Here is a 15,047-nt window from a genome sequence, read left to right as displayed (position 1 = left end):
CCAAAAATTATTCAGACCGAGTCTGGGAAAAAACTGAAGTTGAGGTTTGCATGAAGCTGGGTGACAGCATGCCCAGGAGACTATATGCTGTCATTAAGGCTAAGGGCTGCCCGACTAAGTATTGAAAGTTGTAAATATTGTCATACCAACAGCTGTCTAATTTTTGGTTGATTGTAATCTATTACATACCTTTCTATCCAAGTTATCTAACATTGTCAAGCTGAATTTGTTCTGACAGTTTAACTCAGAGTTCTTGTCATATTTTATTACCATTTTCTAAACTATAGCGAATAAACTGTGATAAGGTGAGAAATGTTGAAGGTGTCTGAATAAATTTTGGTTTGACTGTATCTATTTGATAAATGAAGTTAACCAACTAACATTATACATACTCTTTTGGTTTCTGTACCAAATATTTAAAAGTTTTACAAATGCAATAAAAATATTGGTATCGGCAAGTACCAAAAATAAAAGTATCGGTATCGGACTGGAAAAAGTGGTATCGGTGCATCCCTATTAAAATGGTCCTGGCTCTTCCAAGCTGTATAATGGCAGTGAATGGTGCCCCTGTTTTTGAAGCCGAAAAACATCCATCATAAAACTACTCCACATGACTCTGGGGTGTTAATAAGGGCCTTCTGAAGTGAAAAGATGCGTTAGTGAAAGAAAAATATAGATTTTTAAAAAATGTATAAACTGTAATCTCCAGCTTCCGGTCACTCAAGCAGGCACGTTCACGACAAGGCGTTCGAGTGTATGATGTAGGTGTAGCGGAAGGCGCAACGTAAGCTCCGGGGAGAAGAGTGTAGTCTCGCGATAGTAAGCTCCGGGGAGAAGAGTGTAGTCTCGCGATCGTAAGCTCCGGGGAGAAGAGTGTAGTCTCGCGATCGTAAGCTCCGGGGAGAAGAGTGTAGTCTCGCGATCGTAAGCTCCGGGGAGAAGAGTGTAGTCTCGCGATCGTAAGCTCCGGGGAGAAGAGTGTAGTTTGCCGAGAACCAAGTTTTGTTTACAGCACAGGGAAACCCCGTGAACTTCATCTGTAGTTTGTGCCGCCGCCGTTGTAGCATCCTCCATCTCGCAGAGTTCCTGGTCGGTTCAAACAAATATGGCTGGGAAAAAAAACTCATTCTCTTGCCTTATATATCGAAATCCTCAGACATTTTTGCTTTCTCCTCTGTGCTTTCACGTTCGTCAATCTCTCCCCCTAGCTTACGTTGCGCCTTCCGCTACGCCTACGTCATACGCTTGAATGCCTTGCCGTGAACGCGGCTGCTTGAGCGACCGGAAGCTGGAGATTACGGTTTATACATTTTTAAAATTTATATTTTTCATACACCAACGCATCATTTCGCTTCAGAAGGCCCTTATTAACACCCCGGAGCCATGTGGAGTAGTTTTAAGATGGATGGATGCACTTGTTTCGGCTTCAAAATCAGGGGCACAATTCACTGCCATTATACAGCTTGGAAGAGCCAGGACAATTTTAAATATAACTGCGATTGTGTTTGTCTGAAAGAGGAATGTCAGACACGTGTCTAAGATGCCCTGAGGGTGAGTAAATCATGGGCTAATTTTCATTTTTGGGTGAACTATCCCTTTAAGCACTCTCGCATTTCTTTCATGCATATCAATTATGTCTACAGAGCAGAGGATGGGTGCACTCTGCAGAGATTTAGAACTTTTGTTTGACCATTATCTTGACTGTGTTAATCCTGTGTTTTCAGCAAGAGCCACACAGGCCCTGGAGCCCCCCTGTTGCCCCGACAGGTCCAGGTAGAGGTGCAGCTGAGGTGGATCAGGTGAGTGCCAAGCGGCCCAGAGATGACAGCTTCATGCCATTGGTCATTCCAGTCTCTGTGCCAGTAAGGCAGACTGATTCCTCGTCCCCGGATCACGAGCAAGCCTCCCTCTCAGCTAGTTGGCCCTCACGGCCTTTGGGCATCCATGGCATAAGCTGCTCCGATTACAAGACTTCTGTGATTGTTACACGACGACGTTCACTGAGGAACTCTCTGTCTGAGAGCACGGGCCAGGTGAGTTCATAAACTGGCCAATCTTATCAAAACATTAAAATGAAATGCCAAATATCTCTCTCTCTTTTTGCCTTCTGTTCTATTCTATCCCCCTCTGTTAAACCCTGGATTCCCCAGTAATCCGCAAATTTCTGTTGACTCTCCCCACCTCCCCGTCTATTCTCTGCACCCTAATCCAACCTTCCCCTACCCCATTTCACTACCAGATTTATGAGATCTGACAACACTCAATAAAATCATCCAGATTGCATATGGTATATGTATTTTAGAGATTTTTCTGCACTATTCAGCTTGCCAACATCGTATCTCTTCTACAGAATGGTGGAGCAGAGAGCGGAAGTGAAGCTGACGGCAAATTGGCCAAAGCCAAACGACGGCCTCGTCCAGAACCGCTCTTTATACCTCCACCCAAACTTGGAACTTTTATTGCCCCACCGGTCTACTCCACTATCACACCTTACCAGAGTCACTTACGTTCACCTGTCCGATTGGTCGACAACCCCCTCAACATGCCACCTTACACTCCCCCACCCATCCTCAGTCCAGTTCGAGAGGGTTCGGGTCTTTACTTTTCCACCTTCTTGTCGGCTGCCGCTGCAGCAGCAGCAAATAATCAGGGCCTGCCCCCACCTGCCACTCCCAAATCTGCCACCCGCAGCCTCCTGCGCTCCAGTGAGTTCCTTGTACTATCTCTACAAAGTGCATTGATAAAATTAATTAAATGCAACCTTAAATAGAGTTCAGTTAATCAGTGTTTAGAATTGAATGACTTGAAGTTGACAACCAAATGCAACCTAATATCTAAACTTAAGTACTGTTCCAAAACCTAGTAGGCTACCTTCTAAGGAAAATGAAGTAGAATGAGCTGCCTACTGTTTGTAACAGCTTAAAGTGCTGTAAGTAGGCACCTCATTAGGGTTTGGAACAGACTTAGCGTACCTAAGATATATGTCCTAACAAGCCAGGATATATGTAATTAAACATAATTGATGTGCATATCATGAATAGGAGGTCATTTAATAAGAAACACTGTTTACTTTGCATCTAAGTACAGTCTTTTTGTTTGTATATGTCCAGACAGCAGTGATATAACCCCTCCAGTTCTCTCTGCTATGAGTGAGGCTACACCTGTCAGCATTGAGCCGTAAGTACATACACTTATCAGATAACACCCCCACACATTACGCTTCAGATATTTCTTTCATTATCTTATGCTTCTGTCCAAATGATAACTTTCTTTACTTGGTTAACATTGCCTCTTTATTTTGCTGCTTGCTTGCTAGATTTCATTCAGCCGACTGAAAGTCAGGTGTCTGAATAGTTGATTGTTTCCTCACATTTTATGGTAGTTATTAAACAGTACTCAATGGAGTAGCCCAGAAATCACTTTATTTTCGGTACAGTGCTGCAGCCATACACCGCTTAAACGTTGACAGTGTGAAAGCACAACGTGAGCCTGCTGTTGAAGATATGCTGCTGTTTTGTTTACACACTGCTAATGCATGTGGTGTAAACCGGTCTTATCGTGCTGTTATATGTGACCCTGGACCACAAAACCAGTCGCAAGTGTCAATTTTTCGAAATTGAGATTTATACATCATCTAAATGCTGAATAAATAAGCTTTTCATTGATGTATGGTTTGTTATGATAGGACAATATTTGGCCGAGATTTATTTTTGAATATCTGGAATCTGAGGGTGCAAAGAAATCAAAATACTGAGAAAATCACCTTTAACGTTGTCCAAATGAAGTTCTTAGCAATGCATATTACTAATCAAAAATGAAGTTTTTATATATTTACGGTAGGGAATTTACAAAATATCTTCATGGAACATGATCTTTACTTAATATCCTAATCATTTTTGGCATAAAATAAAAATCTGTAATTTTGACCCATACAGTGTATTTTTGGCTATTGCTACAAATATACCCCAGCCACTTAAGACTGGTTTTGTGGTCCAGGGTCACATATTGCTATTATTTGATTGTAAGTTGTAAACTGTAGACTGCAGATGCAAAATTCATGGTTATAGCTTGTATGTTAACAGTTAAGATGGTTGGGGAGCTGTTATGTCATGCACAAGTCGGTCTGGTAGTGTGTTTAAGGGAAATGCCATCTCAGTGGGTTTCTTGGATCATACATGGGGTATTTCAGAGCTATTTTCTTAAGTACAGAGTAGGTGGGGGATGGTGACTGAACAGAGGGAATTATGGGATATCTTCTCTGACTGGTACCAGCTGGTTTATCTAATGGTCAAAACAGTGTTCGGTTGAAATTCTTTCTCTCTTACATACTCAGACACGCTCTCTATGAATGGCTGCAGATCTCTTAATTTTGGAGTTGGCCAATGCACTACGAAAGCACATCCTGGAACAAAATAATAAAACGCAATCTGTCTTGCCTTATCCCCAGACCTTGGCAGTCATACTCAGTCATACTGGAACATTTGGCTTTGAAAAACATGGGGTGTTAATTTTATGCAAATACCCATGGTCAAAATCGACTCTCATGAATCCTTGAGCTCTCAAAAAAAAAAGAGCTGACAATGAGATGAGCAATAAATGAATTCAAATGGCAGTCTGAAACAATTTTGATAGTATTTGGTTCTGATTAGTGAACCTTTAGAAACCTGTGGAATGCAATTGTTTTTAGGAATTTGTCATTACATAGACATGTTCCAGTCGCAGCACTAAGTTGTGCCTCATATTTTGCTTCCAGTACACTTTGAACCACGAATATTCCCCTTTAGCTAGCAGTGCTTGTGACCCCTGACCATGAAGCCTTCTGGAGATCTATCTTTGTAGTTTCTCAAAAAAATTTGCATGAACTTCATGTTAATGTTTCACTCAAATTGTTAAGCTAATAATAATAAAAAAGTGAATAAAAGTGTTAAAATAAAAGTATTTGAAATTAGAAAAATGCAGAATAGAAACATTTTTGCTAGTGGTCTGATTTAGTTTGGATTTCTGCAGCAGCCTGTTTATATTCACTCTCTCTTGCAGTCGGATAAACATTGGATTGCGGTATCAGGTGCAGGTCCCAGAGCTGAGAGAGCGCTCGGCAGCGCAGCACGACCTACACAAGGCTGAACTGTTGTGGGCGCCACTGCCTGACCTGGAGGCCAATACTGAGCAACAGCAAAGAGGTATATAACTTACACAATACCACGTTAATTTCCCTTTTTTTAATTCATTGAATTGAATGAAAGGAAGTTGCAGGAATATGTTCTGCAGGTTGCCTTATTTAAATTAAATCTGCATGACCATATGTTTAACTCCATGTCTTTCCTGGACCTTCTGTGTGTCCCTGCAGTGGATGACCTCATTCACCTGGCTTGCTCGAGTGCGTTGTGTGGAGGAGGGACCAATCAGGAACTGGCCATGCACTGCCTGTATGAATGCAAGGGTGACGTCATGGTGAGTGTTGATTGGCATATTTTAAGTGCACTTCCTGCTGCCTTTTGTACCAGTCAAAGCTGTTTACGCCCGACTGCACCATCTCTTAAACTGCTGATTAATAAGAGAGATAGATGAAGAGTTTGTCATATGAGTGGAATATATCTGAATTAGTGCTTTTTTTGTCATCCAAGGATTTCTTGGTGACATCTGTGACAGGAAATATCAGTTTAGGGACTGTATGAATGCAAGGGTGACGTCATGGTGAGTGTTGATTGGCATATTTTAAGTGCACTTCCTGCTGCCTTTTGTACCAGTCAAAGCTGTTTACGCCCGACTGCACCATTTCTTAAACTGCTGATTAATAAGAGAGATAGATGAAGAGTTTGTCATATGAGTGGAATATATCTGAATTAGTGCTTTTTTTATTTTTTATTTTTTTTTTGGAGTCATCCAAGGATTTCTTGGTGACGTCTGTGACAGGAAATATCAGTTTAGGGACTGTACTCATATTTGACTGAATTAAAAGGAAATTATGTGGAATTATGAATTGCAAAGCCTGAAAAGACAAAGTGTTCATGTGAGTAATGTGTGCAAAAGCGTTACACGCACTTGGAAAATTTAGCTTTTCTTTGAACAGCATTTTACCAGAGGCCATTCACATGCCAACATGCTATTAATTTAAAGTTTCAAGGGGTCCAGGCTTTAAATTTACTTTTCAGTAAAAACAAATTTTCTTTTAAAGTGCTAATGAATTCTCTCTGAGACAGCTAGGTTTTTTTTTTTTCAAAACAAATCGATTCACTTGATTATTGTGATTTATCTGAACAGCATATCATGTAATTGAATCTGTTTTTAGTCAGTTGGCAGCCATGGTTTATTTATTTATGATAACTGATTTGCAACTGCGGCCTGCTAATTGATGACCCCTGTTTTATGAAAACACAAATGGTGCATGTGTTTTGATATGATTCTTTTCAACGTTCGCTCAGCTGAGCCAGCAGCTGCAACAACACAACAGCCAGCCGCTTACTGCTGAGCTGTCACACTGCCACCATAGCAACCACCTGTCAATCACAGGATCATATCCAGAACGACACACTGAAGATGACTAAATCATGTGCGTTGTACTTCTGAGCCAAATCTCAATCATGCTTGAGTTACACAGCAAAATAATAAGCTAATTGTTGGTTTGTGGTTCGTATCACATGTGAACCATTTCTGCAGAACCTGAAAGTTAGCTCAACTCTCTTAGACGTTTGTGGTGTTTATTGAGTGTCAGTGATAAGAGAGATGCACTGACAACTGGTTTCAGGTTGTTGCTTTTAATAGTTTGATCTTGTTGCATCTATGGTTTTGTAATTGCAAGTTGCAAGAATTTAGTTGTTTGTTGCTTTGTGTTTCATGCAAATCAATCATTTGTGTTAGCCACTATTACATGGTCTTGAAGTAGATATTTTGACAGATTAATAGGTATGTCAGACAGTAATGGGGTTCAGCAGCAAATTTAAATCCCGAACAGATTGGCCCTGCGATGAAAACTGTCATGTGTTATGAGTTATAATAGTGATTTTAGTTTTCTTTTCAGAAATAACTTTGAGTTTGAGTTATAATATTTTGTAAGAGCATGAGTATAAACACGAGTCTGTAAAAGCCAACTAGATGCGTTTTCTTGCTCAGTGTCATGACGTTTAATGTCTCTGACAAACTCTGTAGTCCATATGTTATTAATGGCCTTTTTCAGGACATGTACAAGTGCACATGCTTCAACATGTTGAACTTTGGTTGTCCAGATCATTAAAAGTTGAAAAAAGGCCATATATAAGAAAAAAACTCAAGTTAGAGCTCGATGACCCAGAAAAGACTGTGGTGTCCTCGATTTATCGCACCTTGAGAGACTGCATGGTGGAGAAAGGCAGAGAGAACAAGAGGGTTTATCCAGCGACTTGCACAGCTGGGTTAAACGCCTTCATCAAAAGCCTTTTACACATGTTGTTAAGGATGTAGCATTGGTCTTGCAGAATTGCATCTCTCCTGTCCTCATTAATCTCTTCATATCAACTCTAAGGCATAACATGACCTGACCTGATCTGTGTTTCTCTAACTTGTGACTATGTCTCTGCCGGTTTTGTTTCCTCAACCATGCTAATTTCACTTTATTTTTCAGGGAGCCCTCACCCTTCTGTTGTTAAAAAACCCCATCTTTCCCAAAGCGCACCCTCTGGCTGACTACCACTACTCTGGTAAGTCCCCTCACTGTCAAGCACACTTTCCTTTTCTTTCACACTTTTATTTATTTATTTTTTTTGGCCAAGGTGATGCGAGTTAATCCATACGGCATGCGGTACCCCATCACCCCCTGCGCTGGCATTCCAAACCATGCTCCGTGTCTCGGTTATAAACAAAAGCAGCTGAGTGGAGTACAGCGGAGGGGGGGTTCGACTGAGAGATTGCTGGGTGACTGAGTGGGTTGCTGGGTAGAGTTCGGGAGGAAAGGAGGGGGAGTGTGTCTGTGGCATGTTGTTAAATCCTAGGAGAAGACAGCGGCATCATTGTTTGTCTGGACATGTGTGTGCTGGCTGTTTGCCCCCTCTCTGTCCTTTGTGTGTGAATGTGTTTGTGTTAGAGGGTGGGGGTGCTCTAAAAGAGGATAGGCTAAACGGACATCAGCCTCTATCTGATTCCGTGCACCGCTTGTCTGTCCCACACAGGCTCTGACAGCTGGACGCCAGAGGAACGACGTTTCTTCAACAAAGGCATTTCTGCCTACAAGAAGGACTTTTTCATGGTCCAGAAACTGGTACGTACAGGTTTGAACAAAAGCCTAACAACGAGTGTCAATCCCCCACACAAATCAAATTATGTGCATGAAGACAAAATGTCATATTTAGGGACATATATTATAGAGAGTTGGGTCCATTTGACTTTCTACTACTTAGTAACCACCTAGACCATCGTAGCAGCACTTTAACAGCAAACTACAACACCCTAGCAAGCGCATAGCAATGCACTAAAACACTTAAAACATCCTAGCATTATCCTTACATCAACCTGTAACATCCTAGCAACGCCTTCCAACTGGAAATCCCCAGCAGTTGCATGGCTATGCACTAAAATATGCTAGGAATTCCTTGGCAACCAAGCAGAAAATCCTAGCAATGCCTTAAAAAACAAACAGAACACTCTAGCAACCACATAGCAATGCACTAAAACATTCTAGCAATAGCAATAGCCTAACGTCCACCTGAAAAATCCTAGCCAGTGCTGGGTAGATTACTTACAAATTGTAATCCATTACTGATTCCAAATTACATGACAAAAATTGTAATTAGTAGTATAATCCATTACATTACACATTTTAGGTAATATAATTAGACTACTTTCTGATTACCTTTGGATTACTTATCTAACTTGTTTTTTCTCATTGATTTAAATATGATAATCTTGTACCATATTTAGGGCTGTGCAATTCATCGGCAATGAATCGCCTGCGATTTTGAACACGATTTTGTGCAGCTTGTCAGTTATCTACGGCTCTGTGTAGTAAATGCCGCTCCATCTGAAAGCACGTGCTGGAGATTTACTACTAATCACCAGAAGCGGCTTTACTGACGAGATTCGCATGAAAGTCACATTTGATTTTTTTGCCCAGCCCTAACCATATTGCTATAAAAATACAAAGATAAGGAAAATGTATTCCATTTGTTGTTAACAACAACGTGTAATGCATTAAACATTACATTATGTGAAGGTTTCCCAAACTGGAGTCTGTGAAGGAACTGAAAATTTTTATAAATAATTTTAAAATAACAATCAAAATAAAAAACTAAATTAAACATCGTGTCATCCTAGCAAACAAATAGAACACTCTAGCAACCAGTGAGAACATTTTCAAACAGAGGTTCTAATACACTCAGAACACCTTAGCAACGGCATAGCATCACCCTAGCAACCACCACTGACAGCCTAGCATTATGACGGCAAGTTTTGCATGGGTTACAGTTCTAGTGAATTCTGGTAATGCTGAATTGTGTTGATGTTTGACTTGAAGTTGAGCTCCAAGACAGTGGCTCAGTGTGTGGAGTTCTACTACACATATAAGAAGCAAGTGAAGATCGGCAGGAACGGCACACTCCTTTACGGAGAAGCAGAGCCACCAGAGACTAAACCCACAACAGAGGAGGAAGTGGACAATAAAGTGAGTTCCTGTGGCTTTTGTGTCTACATGATCCTGGGTGATTTAATGGCCTACAAACCAGTGAAGCATCAAAATGTTTGTTCCCCTTCAGAGTTCACAGAAGTTCGAATCACGGAAAGAAGACGAGGAGAGCAGGAAGTGGGAAGGGTCATGTGACAGGAAACAAGAAAACAGCCCGGGCAGGGTGACACAATCGCTACAGGCCACTGAAAATGTGAGTTGGGCGGGGGGTTGATTTGCATGAGGTTGCAAAAACACATGGTGTCTATAGAAAATTATATCATATATATCCCAGTTCTGGCCTACTTGAAATAATAAGAAAACTGGCCTGCAATAGTCATGTGTATGTCAGCACTGTAGGCTAATCTAATGGTATACATCTAATGGTATACCTCTTTACAAGCTTAAATGGTTTATCCAGTGCATAGTGCACTTAATATAGCACACTCATTAGAGACCGTACTGCTAGAGCAGGGGTGCCCAAACTCGGTCCTGGAGGGCCGGTGTCTGCAGAGTTTAGCTCCAACTTGCCTCAACACACCTGCCTTTAAGTTTCTATATGCCTAGTGAGAGCTTGATTAGCTGGTTCAGGTGTGTTTAATTGGGGTTGGAGCTAAACTCTTCTGGACACCGGCCCTCCAGGACCGAGTTTGGACACCCCTGTGCTGGAGTAACCTGCAGTTTACTTGCTGAAGCGCACAATGGTGAACTATTACCAGATCTCTTTCACTGCACAACCTCTCAGTTACCACAGTGGAAGTTCCCTTTGTCTAATATCTGTATGCATTCAGCTGTGGTTGCTTTAAGTAATCATTTGTTTCCTGTTAGGCTGCTGCCGTCTTGGTTTTAAGAAGTCAGGAGAACAGCGCTAGAGATCCGTCCACGTTGGGGGTCAGTCATCCTCGTCCTCCACCACCACCACCACCATCTAAACACCGCTCTGACACCACAGGCCGGAAAAACACTGGCAATACAGGAAAGGGACAAACAAACCAAGAGGGTGAATTCCCCTGCAAGAAGTGTGGCAGGTCAGTTTATTGGGATACACGCTCAATTTATGCAATTTACTAATGATAATAGTGTAACACATTTTTTGTTTATTATTTACCTTATTTTATTTACTTAAGCGTATCTTTTATTTATTTTAGTTTTCCCTTAATTTTTTAAAATGTTTGCTTATTTATGTATTTATTTATTTATTTACTTGTTCATTTGTTCACTCATCAATTTAACTATTTATTTATTTAAAGTTACCGTATTTTATTTAAATTGTAGCTTACTTTATTCAAATTTACGTTTTATTAATTAATTAATTTAACCAATCATTCATTTATTTTACATTTACCCTGTATTTGTTTATTTTTATTTAATTATTTATTTTAAATTTACCTTATTTTTTTACCATAATTAATTCATTATTGTATTTATTTATGAATTGTATCCCTGTTGGTCTATGCCATTAAATTTATTAATGGCATAGTTTATTACCTTCTCCAAACTTTACAATGTGAATTACAGTGTTGGGGAGTAATTAACTAAAAGTTGTAACACTACTAACTTAACCATATTTTTCAGTATTGTGATGGTAGTTCACAACAGTGTAACAGTAACAAGTTAGTTTCTCCAATGAGTAGCATGTAGCTTGACAAAACATTTGAGTTTTCTTGTGTGTTCAGTTTCACAGTCAAGCAAACCGAGGTAATAAATCAAAACACACTTACAAAGGCCTTTTTCACCCATGTAGCTTGGGAAAGATTCATTTCAGTGAATCTGTTCATTTAGATGGTTCCTGTAAATGAACCTGTTCAAAAATGATTCACAGATTCAGTTGCTGCACAGAAGCCCTTTAAGTTAAAGGTGGGGTAAGCGATTTCTGGTAGCCAATGTTGACATTAGAAATCACCAAAACAAACACGCCCCTACCCCAAAAGGGTCTTGCCCCTATTTTGATAGATCCGCCCCACATATACGTACGCAAACCAGGCAACGATTAGTTCTGTGAAACAAAGCAAAACCAATGTTACACCGTTTCTACACCGGACGCGAGTGGCTCGGCGCGACAAAATACTATAGAACTCATTATAATCGGTGATGCTGTCTACGCCATATAGATATATATACATATCTATGGTCTACACTGGATGTGGCGCAGCACAACACGACAAATCCCCGACAGAAAACTGCTGCTGTTTTCTATTCATGACGTATTGACACATTTCAAATGATTTTCAACGGTCGCTTTGTCGTGTCCAGTGTACTAGACAGACTTTAGCTGTTGCGGCGCAGACACGGTGTTAATCACATATCGAGAAGAAACAAAGCAACCTCGGCGTCCAATCGCAGGCCTTCCGCTCCTTGAGTTCTCTCCAGCGCTGGAAAGCTGATTCGATATTTACACTGGTCCTACTTCTTGCCTTATTGCCATAAGCCTTCTTTTGTTCCGCAGACGTTTTCCTCTTTTGTTTTTTTTATCCGCCATCTCTATCTTTCTGTCGCTCGGCATGCTAATGTGAGCACTAAATGCTCTCTCCTCCACATCATCAGTAGACACGCCCCTTACTGCTGATTGGCTACAAGTTTGTTTTGCTATTCGGCCCGAATCAGTTTTCTAAAGCGTTTTTGAAAAATCGTTTACCCCACCTTTAAATGCTGCTGTTCATCAGTTTTTAGTGACATAAATTAGGATTTTTTTACTTTGTACAAACATTGTTTTTGTTCCAGATAAATACTTTATGAAAATAAAATAAATTGAGTTATATATGCTGAAGTTTCAAAAACTAGCTTTCTCAACACTGGTGAGTTGTGCATATCACTAGACGACATGCACTGGCAGTGTGGTCCTTTCATGCAGCTGATATATAGCTGCTCATAAAAAGACCAGGGGTCTTCCGAGGAATCAGTAAAGCTTGGCGGCTCTTAGGTGTTACATGCGTCAGGGATCAGATTTAGTAGTAAGCAGTAAAAAGGCAACATCTGATTTTGATTGGAGATTTTATCCATGGCAACAGTTGGCTTGTTAAAATCAACAGTCTCTTAGCAACCAAGTCCATGGAGATGTTGAATGCCACATTCCCTGATCCGTACATATCAGCGTGTGTGTGTGATTTCAATACACACTTGTGCTCTTTTATCTTCTACTAAGAAGTACTGTGGCAGTATCTGGATTATCACCATATTCATATACCATGGTACTCCGAGGTCTTTGAGAATGCTATTGTATAATCAAGGAGCCAGTATTTATGGTGAATTAATGTACAAATTTACAAATTAATTGTACGTTCACAAAAAATTACTTGTATTGTTCCAAACTGGTATGACTTTCTTTTCTTAAACACGAAGACATGTATTATAATATACCCCAAAAACAACACTAAAGAAGTGGCTTGTGCTGTGTATTCCAAGTTGTCTGAAGTTATATTATAGCTCTCTGTAAGAAACAAACCAAATTTGTCATTTCACTAAAATTTTTGTCTGGCCCATGACTGTCCATGGCAATTTCAAGAGAAAAGTAGCATGTTTGATTCATGAACAAATCATTCTTTTGAGTCGAATCTGTTTTAAGATTTGGTTGATCCAGTTCACAAAACCCTTCTGAATAATGCGTTTACAAAGCTGTATTTCGGCTGATTTCGTTCTCACGTTCAATCATTGAATGTATATTCTGCTTACCTGATTTGTGAACAAATCAATTATTTTTAGTCAGATCTTTGCAATGAATCAGTTGATCCAGTTTACAAAACCGGTTTGAGTGATTCATTCATGCATGTCTGATTTGTGAACAAATCATTCATTTTACTCGACTTTTTGCAATGAATGTGTTTATCCAGAACCTGTCTATGTGTTGTATTCACAACTCTGACTAAACAGTTTCTTTAGTTCAGCTTACTGGCTCAGTGATCTGCGTGTCCAATTTGTGAATGAATCATTCTTTTGTGTTAAATGCAATGAATCTGTTGAATCAGTTTAAATGATTTGCTCATGAATCGGAGTCGGTGAGTTGAACCAGATATGTCAGTGATCTACATGTTCATTGGATCAGTTAATATAGTCCAGAAAATCTGATCTAGTTCTTGAGTTCAAATCACTGACCTATAGATCTGAACACTGTGTTTTCACCAGGATCTTCTATAAAGTGAAGAGTCGCAGTGCCCACATGAAGAGTCACGCTGAGGCAGAGAAAAAAGCGGCTGCGCTCCGGCAGAGGGAGGCCGAGCAGCAGGCGGCAGCCGCCATGTTGGCCGCCCAGCAGAACAGAGCGATGGGGGATCAGAGCAGAACGAGGAGAGCCAGCAGCGATGACTCCTCAGAGGAAGAGGAGGATGCAGATGATGAAGACTGGCGCTAGCTAACAATCCCTTTCGTATGGCCAAGAAAAAACCTATTTATTTTTAGTTTACCAACCAACAAGACCCATCCCAAAAGAACAGTTTCAGGGACTGGCTCACTCCCGTAGAGCGTTTGTGTGAGTGCGTATGTGTGTTACGTGTATATGAGACGGACAAAGACGGAGACCAATGCTGTAGAAGCATTCAGGGGCTTAATGTTCAGACATAGGGCTAATGGGAGTGTAAGCCATCTCAGTGTGAATGTGTGCGTGTGTCTATAATATGCACTTTCGGACTCATCCAACACACACTGATCTGACTGCGCGCAGCACATCTATCCAGTGTCTGTGCACAGAACTCACTCACTGTTCTCCTGTGAAACAAACCATTATGGATTCAGTGCTGTGGACGTAGAGGGACACCGAAGCAAGTGTGTGTGTGTGTGTGTGTGTTTAGTCTTTTCCTCCTTTTTTCGAAATGAAAACGACGGTATCTTTCTCTTCCACGTGACTGCCAAACGCTTGCACAACTGTGCTTGTACGCCTGGTCTTGATCTCCAGTGCTGTAATTTTAGGCTTTCTGTTTTGAGTATCGTAAAGGTAAAGTTAATCCGAAATGGAAAATTCTGTCGTTTTCTCAACCTCGGGACATTCTAAACATTTTACTTTTTCTACGCAAAATGAGATTTAGCAGAATGTTCATGCTGTTCTTTCTCAAATATTGCCTAAGGGCTTTCAATCTTTAAAAAGGACAAATATAAAACATCATAAAAGTGCACCAAAGAACTTTTGCGCTATAATATTCCAAGTCTTATGAATAGATTTGTCTAAGAAACCGAAAGAAATCTCGACTCCTCTTGACAGTGTTATTTAAAACAAAAACTATTAAAAATCATTTCCTTTCATTGATAAAGCTAAAATAAAGTTATATACTAGATGGAAAAATTTAAAATTGTGTAAACAAAAATGACTAAAACTAAACCTGAAATTAAAGATAAATATATAACTAAGTATAAATCTAAAAGCTAAATATATAAAAAATTAAGAATGACAAAAATGTAACAAAATTACTAACACAAACTAAAATTGAAATGT

The 15,047-nt window shown here is 40.1% G+C and overlaps 1 protein-coding gene across 4 annotated transcripts in view; it reads left to right on the top strand.

The window, feature by feature from the left end:
• mideasb (mitotic deacetylase associated SANT domain protein b) overlaps positions 1-14,843 on the top strand; it is a 25,962-nt gene extending 11,119 nt beyond the window's left edge. For all 4 annotated transcript variants that reach the window (XM_016292830.1, XM_016292831.1, XM_016292829.1 and 1 more), the window contains exons 3-13: positions 1,725-2,033; positions 2,351-2,705; positions 3,111-3,177; positions 5,038-5,180; positions 5,348-5,451; positions 7,598-7,673; positions 8,142-8,230; positions 9,482-9,628; positions 9,720-9,842; positions 10,457-10,656; positions 13,748-14,843. In XM_016292830.1, coding sequence (XP_016148316.1) covers positions 1,725-2,033; positions 2,351-2,705; positions 3,111-3,177; positions 5,038-5,180; positions 5,348-5,451; positions 7,598-7,673; positions 8,142-8,230; positions 9,482-9,628; positions 9,720-9,842; positions 10,457-10,656; positions 13,748-13,973 — 1,839 coding nt within the window. In that variant the 3' untranslated portion in view covers positions 13,974-14,843. The remainder of the gene's footprint in view (positions 1-1,724; positions 2,034-2,350; positions 2,706-3,110; positions 3,178-5,037; positions 5,181-5,347; positions 5,452-7,597; positions 7,674-8,141; positions 8,231-9,481; positions 9,629-9,719; positions 9,843-10,456; positions 10,657-13,747) is intronic.
• The last annotated feature ends 204 nt before the right edge of the window (positions 14,844-15,047 follow it).

This window comes from Sinocyclocheilus grahami, unplaced genomic scaffold, assembly GCF_001515645.1.
Source record: "Sinocyclocheilus grahami isolate Dianchi unplaced genomic scaffold, SAMN03320097.WGS_v1.1 scaffold293.1, whole genome shotgun sequence".
In the NCBI taxonomy this organism is placed as follows: Eukaryota; Metazoa; Chordata; class Actinopteri; order Cypriniformes; family Cyprinidae; genus Sinocyclocheilus; species Sinocyclocheilus grahami.
The sequence above is the reverse complement of the archived record's forward strand: the minus strand, read 5'-3'. Positions and strand labels throughout refer to the sequence as shown.